General features: G+C 52.6%; 1 protein-coding gene across 1 annotated transcript in view; it reads right to left on the bottom strand.

Moving 5' to 3' along the window:
- Positions 1 to 415: 415 nt before the first annotated feature.
- The window catches only part of NXN (nucleoredoxin), a 47,835-nt gene continuing 32,619 nt past the window's right edge, over positions 416 to 15,631 (bottom strand). The window contains exons 3-8 of the mRNA XM_042879831.1: positions 14,879 to 15,012; positions 14,385 to 14,485; positions 13,998 to 14,104; positions 6,620 to 6,799; positions 4,081 to 4,205; positions 416 to 1,479 (exon numbers count right to left, since the gene is read on the bottom strand). Coding sequence (XP_042735765.1) covers positions 1,297 to 1,479; positions 4,081 to 4,205; positions 6,620 to 6,799; positions 13,998 to 14,104; positions 14,385 to 14,485; positions 14,879 to 15,012 — 830 coding nt within the window. The 3' untranslated portion in view covers positions 416 to 1,296. The remainder of the gene's footprint in view (positions 1,480 to 4,080; positions 4,206 to 6,619; positions 6,800 to 13,997; positions 14,105 to 14,384; positions 14,486 to 14,878; positions 15,013 to 15,631) is intronic.

Below are 15,631 nucleotides of genomic sequence, written 5' to 3'. Positions count from 1 at the left end.
ACCGCCTCACAGCTCAGCTAACCAGCACCGAACACGAGAATCTGAAACGTGCAAAACAACAAGAGAGATTTACACCATTTCTGCCTTTCCCGCACTTGGCTGCTTTTCCCAGCTCCTGCCAGGGTGGGTTGCTGTAACAGTGATAAAGGGAGAGGCTGTAATCCTGCCATTGCTGACAAACGAGCTGAAAGGAAACGTGGTGGCTCACACAACGCCCACTATTGAGCTCCAGGACACCGCCCTGATGGAAACAGCACCGGGGTCTGTGCTGGGCTGCGGGACGCGGCAACCGGCACCTCCCAGCTCGGTTATTCCATCAGTTTTATTACAAAGTTCCAATCACCATGTACAGTTTTTACAATGTCACTTTCGGGAGGGCTTGGCTGTGCTGCTAAGGACTGGAATCTTTTTTTTCTTTTTCTTTTTTCTTTTTTCTTTTTTCTTTTTTTAAAGAACAGCACCATTACTGTCAGGTTTGGGACACAACTACAAAAAACGACTAACATAGAAGGGTCGACAATTCATACCAGAAAGAAGGAACAGGAAAGGGAGAGGGGATAGGGAGAGCACAAGGGAGAGACCACGGGGAGACGAGGGCAGCCTGGTGGTGTTCTGCTCCTGGCTCAGTGCAGGAGGGATATCTGTGTGCCACGGGGGGGTTGGACTGCCCCAATGTGTGCAGCCAATGCTGCATAAGGCTGTCGGTGTGTGGGGTGGGAAAACTACCCAGGAAGTTCTCACCCCGAGGAGGAAAAGCCCGGCTGCGCTGTGGTCTTTCAGAGGTTGTCAGCAGTTAAGACTTTGTTTGGCCTCATCAGGGCACTGTTACTCAAGTGGGGAAGGAAGGTGGGGCAGGGGCAAAGGGGACAATTTCCTTATTGCTTCCTTAAAGTAATTTAGTCAGCAGAGGTTGTAGGAAAGGAAAGAAAAGGGAGAAGGAGAAAAAAAAAGAGCCCCGAGAACCCCATCCACCGCCTGATGCATACGTTGGGAAGAACACCATGCAAAAAGATTTGCCTGCTAGCTAGTGCCATGTATAAAGTAAGTACGGTAACAGTTCTGGCCTGGTTATTAGAGAATATATCACCACGAAGCACAAGCGAAGTCTCCGAACGCCAACGACTCCCTGCTGAAAGTGCATCTCAAGGAGTTTGCTTAGGAGAAGGATTCACTGCGTAGAACAAGGCACCACAAGAAGGTTGGATACTGGGTCGGGCGTGAGAACACGCTGGAGAATCCATGAGCGGCGGAAGAGAGACCTAGTTTTAAATAATGTCCGTGGGTGCAGAAGCTCCCTTAGATGGGCTCGGGTTTTAGCTTGTCTGCTAGAAAGTCGCTGACGAAGGCTTCCACGATCTCCGGCGTAATCTCCTCCACATCCATCACATACTTGGCTCTGGCCGACATGTCCAGGATGGTGAGCAGGGGTGCAGCCTCAGGCAGGTTGGTGTAATCCCGGAGAGAGTCAGTCATGTCATCCTGGAGGCCAAAACGAGAGGGAGAGAGGAGCATCAGCAGAGCTACACATCCAGGAGCAGCGCTGCTGCCATGACACATCACATCCCACAGAGCGCTGCGCTGCGCCGTGCTGAGCCCTACCACCTACCCACTGAGCAAACCCAGGCTTCACTCTCACCCTGCTTCTTCTTACCCCTCTCCAGCCCCTTCCTTCCTCTGTTTCACACCCCCCAGAACCTCTCACCCCACAGGCAGACCCACAGTGTGTGTGAGTGCAGGCCCAGAACCCACAGCACACTCAAGCAACGCGCTCCGCAGCCAGACAAATCACGAAAGCGAAAAACTCATTTATCACTGCTGGGGCTGTGGAATTCAAACGTCGGTGCTGGGGCAATTCATTTCCTGAGCATGGCAGGGAAATGTGGGGACACACAGGAGCCGTGTCCAGATTGCCTGGTCATTGAAACCGGGCATTTCTCTGAGCAGTTTTCCAACAGCAGCGATGGAAATAAAGGAATCCAGAGGCGGCTGGGAGCGATGCAGCACGGGGCGGTGGCCGGCAGGGTGGTTCCTATCGCGCCTCCCCTTCCACTGCAGGGTTTTCTGGCGCAGGACCACGTGGCAGGGAAGGGAGAGCAGGGCTGGGCCCGTGACCTCGGCCCCCAGCGCTTCCCACCTCTGGGACTGGCCAAGAGCAGAGGTGTTGGGATGCCTCGTCCTTTATGTGATCGCTGCAAAGCAACTGAAACCTTTTAATCAATGCAAAACCGGCCCAAAGGCGCTGGCAGAGGAATGGGAGGCGCCTGCTCCGGCCGCGGCCTGGTTGCATTGTGCACTGGGGCCAACGGAGACCCGAGGCCAGCAGCCAGGGCTATTGAGGTGACGGATGAATGGGACGTGCCGGATGCTCCCCATTCTTCGGCCCTGCTGCCACAGGGATGTCGGGAGCCGCATGAATAGCAGCAATGTTTCAGCTGCAGCCAGCAAGCAGGAGGAAAACGCTTCGCAGGCTCTGGGGGAGGGGGGCAGCTCCCAGACCCTCACCATAGAACCCTTCCAACAAGAGACTCATTCAAGGGCGTGGGGCCGAGTTGGGACTTTCAGAGACCCGTCACGGCCATGGGAGCACAAGTGCCTGGGTGGCGGGGGCCCAAGGGGCTGTGGGTGGTGGTGGTGGGGGCTCAGTGTGGGGGGAGCCCGGTGCGGCATCGCAGGCCTCTTTGTGTGCTGGGCGGCTCCGGGGGACCCGCTGGTGCGCACTGCGGCTGTGACGTGAGCATGGAGGCCGGGCGGGCGAGCAAGCGCACAGCAGCTTGGCAGTTCCCACCTTCCTGGGTCCCACAGGAGGGGAGCCAGGAGCTTTTTTAGAGCCTGACGCAAAACCTTTCCGGTTTGCAAGCCTATAGAAGGGTGAAATGCTACACACAGGACAAGAGTGTCCCGCTTCCCTGAAGGCCAAGAGCAGAACCCTGGCTCTGGGCACTCTGCACCACATTCCCAGCACCAGTCCAGCCACCAGTAGCGTGGCAGCTTGGGAAACACTCATTTCCCACAGGGTGGGTGAAGCCCAAGAGGAGGGAGTGCTGTGACAAAGCACCTTACAGCACAGCAGCCAAACCTCAGGCCTTGCAGATCTGCTCCTCAGGCAGCCCCTGCCTATTCCCAAAGGCAGTTTTGTCCAGCATTATCTGCACGGCACAGAAATCATCCCTCCCCATGGGATCGCGGCTGCCTCCACAGGAACTGGGCAGGCAGTAGCATGCAAACCAGCTGCAGGCCAGGCTCATCCTACACCACAGCCAGGGGCTGCCCCATCAACTGGGCGAATGCACCCTGGGGTCCCTCACTTCAAAGCTGGGATGAGGAAAACCCTCTCCAGCGACGTGGGAGGGCTCTGTTCTGCTAGCCTCTCCCCTTCCAGGCAGCCTGGGCTGGCCTGGCCCAGCTCCCAGCAGAGCCCATGCTGCCAGCTCGCGCTGGCACCACCGCGATGACTTTGGGCAGCTGCCAGCCCATTAGGGAAGAGGCTGGAGTGCTAGTCCCTTCCCTTCACTCAGGGTGGCAAGAAAAGCAGCAGCACTGCAGTGAGGTGGGAAGCACAGCCAGGTTGACCTGGCTGCCAACAGACTGAAAGCAGAGACTGACTGGGAGTGCTGCCCGTGCAGCCAGCACACACAGCCCCAGTGTTTGAAGTGGCCGCATGGAGCTGGGAGCCCCAGCGTGGGAGCTTGCCACCCACTCCTGTCTCCCAGCGCCCATCTCTGCCTGTCCCCACCAGTTCCCTTCCTGGCCTTGAGGCTTTCCCACCTTTGTACAAGCCCAAGACTCAAAGTACTGAGGGCAACCTACAGCAAAACTTGGGAAAGAATCCCTCAGCTACTAGAATCCAACCCAGGCTGCGTGGCTGCACTCAGCTCAGCTGAGTTCCATGACGAGTTGCTGCAGCTCCGTGTCTCAGTTTACCCACCTGGAGAGCAGACAGCACTACCCAACCCAGCTCACATCCTGAGGCCCGTGGCTCAGCAGCACACAGGATGGAAACTGCTCTGTTTCCACCAGCCCCAGCAGCGCAGGATGCAGCCCTGTGCTTGCAGGGAGCCCTCACGTTCCCCTCCTGCTTACCTCGCCTGCCACAAAGAAGAGCAACGGTGCCTCCTCCTCTTTGGCTTTGTACTTGGCAATGATTTTTTCAGCTATGGGCTGAATCAGTTGTTTCGCTGCCTCCGACTCTCCGTCATCCTCTGAATCTGCAGGGCACAGACGTGGGGAGACGATACAAAAAGGAGGTTAGGATCAAACAGATGCAAACAGCCCAGGGCACGGGCAGCTTTACCCCACAGCAGCAACAAGGAGGAAATAGGAGTCTGAACACACAGCAGCAACTTCAAAGCCATGCGGCTGTGTAGCAATTAGGGAGCAGCTGAATTGCACTTTTCATGTGAGACAGGGAAACATGTAACAGAAGAGCAGCGCCCTCTCCCAAAATACTTCACCGCTTGCTCCCTTGGTGCTGCTGCTGCTGCAGCACAGGGACAAACAGAAGCAACAAAGCTGGTGTGCAGCTTGAAAAGGTCGGGCTGTTTTGAAGACCAAACGAATGAGCTGCCTGCCACCCTGCCCGCCACCCACCATCCCTCCGCCTTGGGACGGCAGCTCAGCAGCTTTTCTGCTCGAGTCTCCGCGGCGGCGGCTCTGTAAAGGCAGCTTTGATTTGCCAGAGGTAGAGTAGAAAGAGATGGAAACATCAATCAAATGCCAGCCACCGCTGAAGTTCAAATACTGAATTGGGGAGAAGAGAGACAGCGTCCTTGAGCAGCACCTAGATGAAACGATTTCAATTTGGGGACAACTTTCAGCGAGAAAAATAATAATAAATCATTAAAACAAAAACCAAAAAAAAAAAAGCCAAGAAAACAGGCTCCTTGTTGCCTGGCAGTGTGCAGCTCATGTGAACCCCTGGAACCACCTGGTGGGCACTTCCCAGTACCAGAGCTTTTGCACAGTGCTTCCCCACCTCCTCCCTGGCTTCTTCAAGCAAAGACAAGAACGCTGAGGACACTGCATGCTGCATTGCTGGATGTGTCCTGTGTGGACGACAGAGATAAATACTTAGAGCTGTGGGGCTTATGCAGTGATTGATTTTTCTGCTAACAAACGCTGCTGGCTGCACTCCAGGCCAGCCCTCAACATTCTGGCTAACCCAGCCCTAAACTCTCCAGCGGCAGATGTACATCGCTCAGCATTTATTCACCCCCAATTCTTGCTAAGCCCACTGACACAGCCCCGACCTCACACACTGCACTCAGCAAATCCCACGTCCCTCCCAGTGCCTCAGGCTGCTTCTTCCTGGGGGTGCTGCTGTCTCCAGGTGACCCCAACATCAGCTCAACACGGAAAGCACAACTGAGCTCTGCACTGCCCCAAAAAGCAAGGACACTGCTGCTGGGGGTCTCTCAGCTGGACACAGGTTGGCCAGAAGCCTCCATCCCCACATTCCCAGCACACAACTTAGTGCAGCACCAGCAGCTTTCACCAAGGCTGAGCATCCCCTTGGACCCAGGCGAGAGCCCTGGCCGCTGTTTGCAGAAAGGTGATAGAAAAACTTTGCTCAGAGCAATACAAAAATAACTCTTTCTCGAGGCCTGCAGCGACAGCCCCCATCAATCACACTCAGCGTGGAGAGCGAGTCCTCCCAGCTTGAGGAGAGTATTTTTGGCTCAGTGCTCACATCCCCTGCTGGGTTCTACTGAATAAATAATCAGGGTCAAAAGGAAATCTGAAAGGGAGGAAGGGAAAGAGCAAGAGACACATCATAAATGCTGCAGAAAAGGGTTTTTGCTAACAAAGGGGGCATGAGGAAGCAGGACACAAGCCCTGACTGCGTCCCAGCAGCCCCCAGCACGCTCCAGTGCCTGGCAAGCAGGCTCGGGGTGACACAGGCTCTTCAGCAAACCCATTGCACTCTGATCAGGGCAAGTGCAGCTTCCCCACTGGGCTCTTTGGCTCATTGGGATCACTGGTGAGATTTCACCATTTCCTGCTGGAGAGGAAGGACTAGGACAACCCAGCTGTGCTCCAGGCCCATCTCCAGCCACAGCTGAGCTTCATGAGTGGGTAAGCAGCAGCAGAGGAACCCCAGCTTGGGAGGGGAAGTCTGTTTTGTCCTGCAGCCAGATCCCCATGTAGGGGGGACACTCAAGAACCAACAAACCTTGCTCAGCCATGGAATTCAAGCCCTGAGCTGCAGTTGCCAGCATACAGCTGTAACTCTTCTGCCTCCCAAGCTTCAGGTATCAGCTCCAGAAAAGGCCTTCCTCCTCTCAGCCACCACCAGTGCATTTCCAGCACTCTTCAATGTTAATTAGCATGCCTCACCACAGCCACCACTAAAGTGTCTTTTATGACAGCTCCTCTCTGCTGCAAATGGCTGCTCCTCAGCATGTCTCGCTGCAGGGCTGGAGTTGCAGAGTTGGAGGTGCAGACATGGGCAGCTGTGCCATGGGCATGGCTCTGGCAAACCCCTGTGAGCGGCAAGCAGCCTACACTCCATTAGGAAGCAAGTTCAAGGACTGTCACCCTCTTGAATCCCCAAAGGGGAAGCAGCAAGCTGCAGAGCCCTCGCAGCACACAGACCCCTCCCTGCCAGCATTTGGCTCCATACCTACAAAGAGAACAAGGCAGGGGCCCTCGTTCAGTTGCACAGCGTTGGAGTCCGTCAGCTCCAGCACAGGTTTGGGGTGCCAGGGGAACTCTCGGCATTCGATGTCATTCAGCACCTCCACCCGCCCCTGCCGTGTGATCACCTCTCCCTGGGAGTCCAGCACAATGAGTGTTGGGATGCCTGTGATAGGAGAAAAACAGGGATTAGTGCCAAAGTGCTAATATGGGAGTAAAAGGGTGTGGGGAAAAGGATCCGTCCTATTGCCTCTGATCTGGCAGGAGCCCAGCGTCAGTGCAGCCGCTGCAGCTTATGTGATGGGAAGCGGGATCCCTGGATCCTGTTTCTGCTCTGGGAGAGCAGTAATTGAGGAGCCAGAGCAGGAAGCTGGGAGACAGGCTCCGGCATCGCCTTCCTTTCCTGTCTGACTACAGGGAGAGCTCACACACTGCTGCCTGACGCTGATGTTCCTGCACACAACCTGTGGCACAGCAGACAGGACCCTGCTCAGGAGCTCACTGCATCTCACAAAGCATGGACAGAATTCTCTCCCGTGTGCACAGCAGAGCTCAGCACACACATCACCACCCCAGCCTGGAGACTCGTGGTTCAAAGCATCACAAGCAAACCTCGTGGCAAGGCAGGCTGCAAGCAGCAGCAGCCAGGAAGCAGGGTGTGTTTGTTCCCAGCAGAAGCCCACATTTCAGCAGCCATGAACTCCTTCATGAACCCCCCACACCCCTTCCGACACAGAAGTAATCATCCCATCATTTTCACAGCACACATCTGGGTCCAGCAGGTCACGAATGTTACATGGCTGGGACACCATTCTGTGTATGGAGAGGCAGACACCTGAGGTCCCCAGCTGATGAAAGGCTGAGGAGCAGAAGGCAGCTGCACAGCAAGCACAGCCTTCACTGAATGAAATGGCCAAACAGGACTACTGGTCCTTGCTGGGAATGCTCCAAGGAACTGGTGCACTGAGCAGGAACAGAGCTGGGAGCTCTGCTGGCACCACCAGCCCAGAGGTTAAGAGAAGGGGAAGTTAAGCTCAGTGCTAATTCATTTGTGCTGCTCCTTCCCTCCCCAAGCCCCCAGGGGACCAAGGGGATGTGATGCTGGGACCCTGCTCCAATGATTGTGCAGCTCCTGCCCCAGCACAGCACTGCGGCTGTGGGGAAAGCTCTGCAGGCACAGGGCTGCAGAGCTACTGGATACTTCCTGCACTTCAAATCAATTTTGCAAGTAATTATTTCACCTTTTATTACTTTGGAGCCGGCTCCTAAGTTATTAAAAATGCTGTCCTGCTGGGTTTGCACATCGCACTTCTAGCTGCGTGTGCACCAGCAGCTGCTCAGACTGCAGAACGCACCATTATTTACCGTCCCCTGGAGCTGAGCAACACCAGATGGCACAGGGACCATGCAGAGCTGTGCCCTTAACCCAAAAAAGGGCCTTCTGTCTAGGGCAGAAAGCTGGCATCCAACAAACGGATGTAGGTGCACACCAAAACTGCAAGATTCAGGATGAGTGCATGCACATGGATGCGCTGAGCCTTCCCTGGCTGTGCTGCCAGCCCATAGGATGTTGCCAGCACCTCTGGGCAGGGCCACGTCCTTGCCAGGGGACAGCGTGGGAGCAGATGGGGAAACTGAGAATCCCTCACACCAGTGCCGGCCTGCAGATCACTGGCACTCATCCAAGCTGATTTCCCCAGCTGGGGCCCAGAGCTGCTCATTGCTGAGCACAATGCAGCTCCTCCAGCCCCAGTACAGCCAGGCTGAGTGCTCTCCTGCCTGCAGGATGGGGGTCCTGAGTTGTTTATTTCTGCAGCAGCCCTTGGGAGAGGGAGGAACGCATGTTCTGCTTCATCCATGGAATACAAACAAAGAAACAAACCAAAACCAGAGAAATAATCAGTTAAATATGTCCCTCTATACAAAGACGGATAAGGGTAGATGTGGCACAGACCCTCTCTCCTGAGAATAATGTGTGGCTATGTGGCAGAGAGTGTCAATTTAGGCCAGAGCACCATTCTGCCCAGACCTATAGGGCTGGAAAGCCCAAGGATAAAACAAAAGCCTTATGAGGAGTGCACTAAAATGAGAACCTGAAAACACAGCCAGGATAGGTAAGAGAAGAGAAAGGGATCCCAGCAATAGCTAAGGGATTTTTCTTCTTGGTTGCAGAGAGCGCGGCTTTAATGATGCTTTCATTCATCCCACCTGGCTGCAGCAACGTCTTAAGACAGCTCTCCCAGGAAGCCTTAAGCACAAGCTAGAAAAACACAGCAGATGTGACACAGGCTCAGAAGAACTGCAGCTTTTCACATCAGGACCAGCTGCAGCTCTGCTCTAACGACACACAAGTCAAACTGTTGGGAATAAAGGCAAGGTTTCACCAGAAGGCAGTGGGCTGCTGGCTCTGCAGGCTGTGGGGCCTTGGCCCTGGGATTTGCTGGCTGGGACAAAGCAAGGAGTGGCTGCATGCAGCTGAGATTTAGCACAAGTCAATTCCCAACATCTGACCAGGTACTGTGCAGGGGACACCAGCTGGTGACTGTCCCAGCCAGTAGCACACAGAGGAGGCTTCCAGGCCCCAGAACTGACAGTTGTGGCAAGCCCCTGCAGTGTGGCCCTGGGGGTGAATGGTGCTGAATGTCAGTGAGATGCTTTTGGGACACGCCTGCAGGCAAGGCTCGTTCTGCACTGACTGCTGATGGCTGCCCCTGACCTGCAGGAGGATGGAGCTGCAGGAGCTGGTGGTCAAAGCCAACAGGAATGGCCCATGCTGGTGATTTCATCTGGGAAAAACACTGTTTTCTGTCATAAAGGACGTAAAAAAACATCCCGAAAGGAAGGAAAAGGGAGACAATTTGATACCGGGCCCCAAGAGACAGGGGCCAGGCAGCCAGTGTCAGCAGCAGGCTCTGCTGTCAGATACTCATCACTCAGTGCTCAACCCAACTGCTATCAGGCATTTCCTCATCCACCCAGCAACAGCCTCCAAATCACAGCAGCAAACTGAGACAACAAATCTTCCTACCCTCGCCTCTAAGCCCAAAGGTTCATTTCAAGCCACATTTATTAGAAATACTCGATCAAATCATTTTCCGTGCAGGAGAAACCAGCGTGCTACTGCTGTCTCCTGGCACTGTCGTCCTATACAACAGTGGGTTACTCACGAGCCCTCTGAATTCTAGGCATTTCTCTAGGAAATACATGGCTGACTGTCTGTCCCAGCCTGCCTGCAGGTCCGGGCGAGCGGCTGCATTCCCCTCATTCCAGCCCAGACAGGGCTGCTCACATTCCTCCCATGCACGGGGCTGCACTCGCTGGGTCAGCTGCAGGAGCTGCACAGTAACACAGCGTGATGGCTGGGCTTGCAAATCCTAAGGGAATGCCAAGAAACAGATTTTCTATCACAGAAAATCTTATTCATTACCTTCTGGTATTCAAAATAGCTCCAGGGCAGGGAGAGGTTAAACAGAGTGGAAGAAATTGGGAAAACTCTCTCTGTCCCTACCCTGCAAGGCACAAAGCATCAGAAATACTACTGAAGCCAAGAGAAGCACATGATGATCAGCACCCCACATAATTCAGGTCTCCATCCATTTACGATTCACATCCTCACCCTGGATGCCTGCTATTTGGTCCCCTCCAGACCTGCATTATCTGAGAGATGCAGCCAGCCAGCCCACAGCACTGGGTCTGTGGGATCAGCTCTCAGCAAGGCCACAGCCCTTCCTGCACCTCCTTTCGCCAGCAAGCCCTGAAGTCCAGCAGACTGAAGCAGGCTGCAAAGGAGGCCGTCTGACCTGGGAATAATCAGGGCCTGCTTTAGACACAGGTCATTCTGTTAGTGCTACCCCACAGACACCAGTGATTTCATCTGCTATTCAGAACAGTTAGATCTGCATATGCAGACACGCACCAAAGCACCCAGCTGCTAAAACTTCCAAGACTCAAAAAATAAGACTCTAAGATAAACCACCCTGTGTTTTAATGTTTTTGGGAATGCCAATAACACATCTGAAATCTTGAGGCTGATTTCACGATTTGCAGCCTGTTGAGAGCCACGTGACACGCAGGATCCATAAATTTCACCTTTCATTTGGCATCAGAAGCTCCTCATCAACCACAAAGCTCTGCTTTCCTTTCTGGATCCATACGGTGAAGGCTGAGGTTGCTGCAGTGCATCTGTCCCTGTTGCCACAGCCACCCCAGAGCATACTGAGCACTCTCTTGGTCTCCTAAGCTTCTTCCCCTGCATCTCTGGCTGGGCATCCTTAACCACCAAGCCTCAAACCAAACCCACACCTGCTAACCTGGGTGCTTCCACCCGCCCCCTCCCTACTCACCTACAGCCACTACGTGTTATTTTAGAGCCTTTTGGGGGCTCTGGTAATTGCCGTGAGTCATAACACCAGAATTTAGTTATCAAGAAGAATCATAGATCAGACGTTCTGCAATGAATATTGTATAAGCTTTAGATGAGAATTAGCATAGACGGGCTCAGTTTGACTCTACGCATTAGAAAATGGATTCAGTTCCCACGAGGCGAGCATTTTGCGAAAACATGGGGGCCAAATGATTTGTTACTGAACCTGGCAATGCATTTATTTATATACTAAAACCCATATCCGACATGGAAATCTCATCTGCGTTAAGTCTGCTGGCTGAGCAATCAAAATCACCGTGAATAAAACGCTCGGAGAACACAACACTGGGGTTTTATTGCTGGGTTGTTTTTTTTTTTTGACCTCTTTAGAAGAAAGCTTCAGAAACCCAGCATGGGAAACCTCTCCTGGCCATGACTTCCCAGCTGGGCTGTGGAGTGACCAGAGGGTGTCTGGAACAGAGCCCAGGGCTGAAACAACAGGTCTCTGAAGCTCCCCCAGGTAACTGCAAATCCCACAGTGCTGCAATACATCCCGCAGGAAACTTCCAGGATCACAAAATCTCTCCTAGGACATGGCAATAAAGGACAATTCCCATCTAAGTACAGCATTCACTACCAGTCCCTGCCCAAAAAGGAGAGTTAGGAGACTTCATCTGTGACAGCCACACAGAAGCACACAATGGAGAATTCCTTATAAGAAGCTGTGACACGAGAAACAACTCTCTCTCAAGACAGTGCTGCACCCAGAAGCAATTTAATATAGGTGGGTATGGTACAGCCCACTGACTGCACGTGGGTTATGAATAGAAGCATTCAGGTCAACCCAAATAAAGGCCAATAACTCAACTTACATTTTACACTGACTTATTTGAATGCTGTAGGGGCCAACACAGGACTAAAACAACATGAGGTCTGACTGTCTTGCTGCTTTCCAGCAGCCCAGAGCTGTTCAGGAAGACAAGTTCTTTTGTTGTTCCAGCTCCAGGAAGGGCTCTGCTGGCCTGAGAAAAATCAGAGGAAAAGCCACCCTGCAGACACAACCCGAGGCACGTGCTCCTACACAAGGGATGCGTGGTGTCAGAGGCCAGCAGGGCTGCACAGGGCTGCATGGATGCTGCTCCCTGCACAGTGCTGTGAGGACTGAGAACAAAGGCAGCTGCTGGAGCAGCACAGCGTTGTCCAAGTTTGGCAGGAAATGTGGGAAGCCAAGCAGGCGCTCACAGAGCAAAACTGCTCGAATGCTCTGTGAGGATGAGGAGTCATTGCCTGTGCAGGAATAAGTGACAACCCAGCAACTGCTGGGAGCAGAGGAGGTTCCCCCCAAAACATATAAACCAGTCCTCCTCTACACTTCAATGTGACTGCCCATCACACTTCATCCTTGCAGGGAGGTTCCTACTTTATGAAAAAACTGTGAACAAGTAGGGTTTGCAGTCAAACGTGCCCAAATCCCAGCGTCAGCATCCCCAGTAAAGCATCCCTGTCATGTGGGAATACGAGGGGTAAAATGGGAGCTATGTCAGTGAGGAAAGGGTCAGGGCACATGGGAACAGCAAATGTTTACATTTTCAGGTCAGCACACAACCAAGAGAGACATTTAAGGAGACAGCGGCTGAAGTTAAAGGGAAGGCTGTTGTTACTGTTTCCCTGGCTACAGCATGCTCAGTGCTGAGTATCCATGTCTGGACACCTTATTTACAGAAAGTCCCAGCGAAACTGGCAGCAGTCCTGCAGGGCTCCACCGAAACCAGCGCTGGAGAAGGTTTTGAGCAGGCTGGGGAAAAGACAGATGAACATGGAAAGCTTTTGCCTCGTGGGAAGGTAATTAAGAAGCAAAATGATGGCTATTTAAAGCAGGCTAACAGTTATTCTTGATTTGAGGTCAGAGAACAGAGCACAGCGTTGGCACCTGAGCTCACCCCCGAAGGGGTGTTCGGGGAGGATTCTGAAGAGGGATCGTTTCTCCTGCTCGCTGGGTTTCTGCCAAATGCTCTTATCAGCAAAACTATCCCACTAAAGTCAACACGGATGAATAAGCTGAAATGAATGCACTCAGAGGTTTGGCCACTCTGGGACCCTGCTGCTGCTGACGCTTTGCAAAAGCGATGCAGGCAAATACAGGAGGGCAAAACACGATCACCAGGATGGTCCAGGGACCCTCACTGACGTCCCCAGGCACCTTTGGCAACATTCCTGTTTCTCTGCCTGCCTCAGCCTGCACCCACCTGGTTGATGTTGCACTGAAACAATGAGAAACACGCAGTTTGCAGCAAGACTGGTGGCTCTTTATCTCCTAATTCCTTATGTACAAGGAGAAATTTGATGTATACATGGAAGCTTCCTTGCAAGCTATTTACCTTTCACATCTCTGCAGTGCACCTCATCCCCTGCACCAACAACATACCAGTTCCCAGGAGGGCTGCTGGGAACTTTTATCATCTCTGGGACACTCTCAAAACACCCAGACAGAGAGAGCCTCTCCCTGCCCTCTGAGCAGCTGAGGCTGCTGGATTCTGGCACAGACGCATACAGTAAAGGCAAAGCCATGGTTTACATCAAACATGCACTCTTCTGTAATTCATGCTGCTAACATAAACCAGATGCCATCTTCCTCAGCCTCTGCAGAGAATGATCGCCTGCCTTTGCATTACATAAAACAGCAAGAAAATGAAACTTAAACCTTCAAGAAAAGACAAAATAAATAAATCAGTAATTAGGTAAAAAACATCCAAGCCAAAAAAAGCTTCCAAGTTTCCAGGAAGAATTAGGTTGTTTATGGAAGTCCTGTTTCGATTAACAGCCTGCCTGGCAGGTGGTAGGAATGTGAGTTTGCAGAGAGCAGAAACATGAAGCAGCTCTGCCTGGGGGCACTGCGCTTTGCTTTGCCATTTTCTTGTTTTAGTTAAACAAGAGGAGACACCACAAACGTTCAACAAAAGCAGCAGAAAGGAGAGTTGCACCTCAGAAGGGCCTTTCCTACCTTGTATGCCATAGAGTCGATTCAGGCGTGATCGTCTGGCTTCATCCGCATACGGCACAGCTACCCAGGGCATCTCACTGAAATACTGCTTGAAGGAATCCTCTGACCTGTGCAACAGAACAGTGCAGGATCCTCAGTGCTGCCCCACTACCTGACACACCCCTTATCCTCATAGAAAACCTGGCCCACAAAGACCTTTCCCCGTTGCACTAAGCCCACCAGCAACTGCTTCTGGGACACACAAACCTGGGGCGAGCTGCACTAAATTTCAAGCCCAAATTTCTCCAGAAAGGTTCTGCAGCACGCTTTTTGTGATTAAAATACCTCCAAGACCGATTGCTGTGTGGCAATCAGCTCTGCCTGCACCAAGAGGTACTGCTTCATTACCTGTCTGCACTAACGAAGAGGATCTCAAATTTCTGGCCAGCCTCCTTGATCTTCCGGTACGACTCCACCAGGACCCGTGTGAGGCTTCGGCAGGGAGGGCACTGCAAAACAACACACACATGGGCACACTGTCTAGATGATGGAGCCATTGCCAAAAGCCAAACGTGATCTCTTCTCTTCTGGAGAGCCAGGAAACAGCTTTGGATGTGGCTGGTGTTAACGGCAGGAGGTCACCAACTCCTGAAATTGCTGCCAAAATCTCTCCCACTTTGAAAATTCTTCCCCTTCCAAAGAGTCAGATGAGGATGTCATGCAATTGTAATGCTGCTGGCTTCTACCAAAAGGACCAGGGCATCTTAACTGCTCATGCACCAACCGTCCTGAGGTCTTCAGCCTCTTGCAGAGGTTCTGCAGAGGTTGGCAGTGATTCCTCACCTCGCCCAAGGGCTGCCCAGAGCTCACTGCAATTGCTCTGCGGAGCACCCACCACTCACCCAGTGTGCAGAGAAGTAGACCCCGACATGAGAGCCCTCCAGAGCACTGCTGTCCAGTGTCTGGCCATTGTTCCTCAGCAGAGGTCCAGCAACAACTTCACTGAAGGGTTTTGGCCCCCACGGGAACTCCAGTCCTAGAGAGGGATGGGATGGGAGTAGAAAAAAAAAATACAAAATACAAAATAGGAAGCATATGGAGCATTTACAGCTTCAAAAGCTCCACTAAAAAGCCATCCTGCCATTTGAAAAGATACGGGGGGGTGCTATTTGAGGGACCCTATTGAGGCTCATCCCATTAAAGGGGAATGTAGAATTACTCAACTGCCCTGGCACCACCACAGTGTTGCCTTGAGCACCCAGAGTGACCTCAGCTCCACAGGTATCTGCATCCTTGCCCAAGTCAGAGCAACTTCTGCTCTGGTTTTGTGCCTGATAATGCACCTTTTCCTTATCCACAGTGTTTGTTTAAACAACAGGGGCAAGGTGGTACGTGCTCAGGAACACAGGCAGACTGTTTGCCACTTACAGATTAAAGCCACTTTGCTGATTGCAGTCCTTGCACCCACCCTGCCTCCCAACCAGCTGCCATTCTACACAAACAGAGAAGCAGATGGTGCAGGACACATCATCACAGCTCTAATTCCTCTAAATTTAAAGCTTTAACCATAGCAATTAACCATATCACTGGACTGATTTTTTTTTCCTCATGTTGAACGCACACAAACTTCTAGAACTTGCACTAATCCTCTGCAC

This window comes from Lagopus leucura, unplaced genomic scaffold (assembly GCF_019238085.1).
Source record: "Lagopus leucura isolate 7727_CA_CO unplaced genomic scaffold, USGS_WTPT01 Super-Scaffold_100024, whole genome shotgun sequence".
NCBI lineage: Eukaryota > Metazoa > Chordata > Aves > Galliformes > Phasianidae > Lagopus > Lagopus leucura.
The sequence above is the reverse complement of the archived record's forward strand: the minus strand, read 5'-3'. Positions and strand labels throughout refer to the sequence as shown.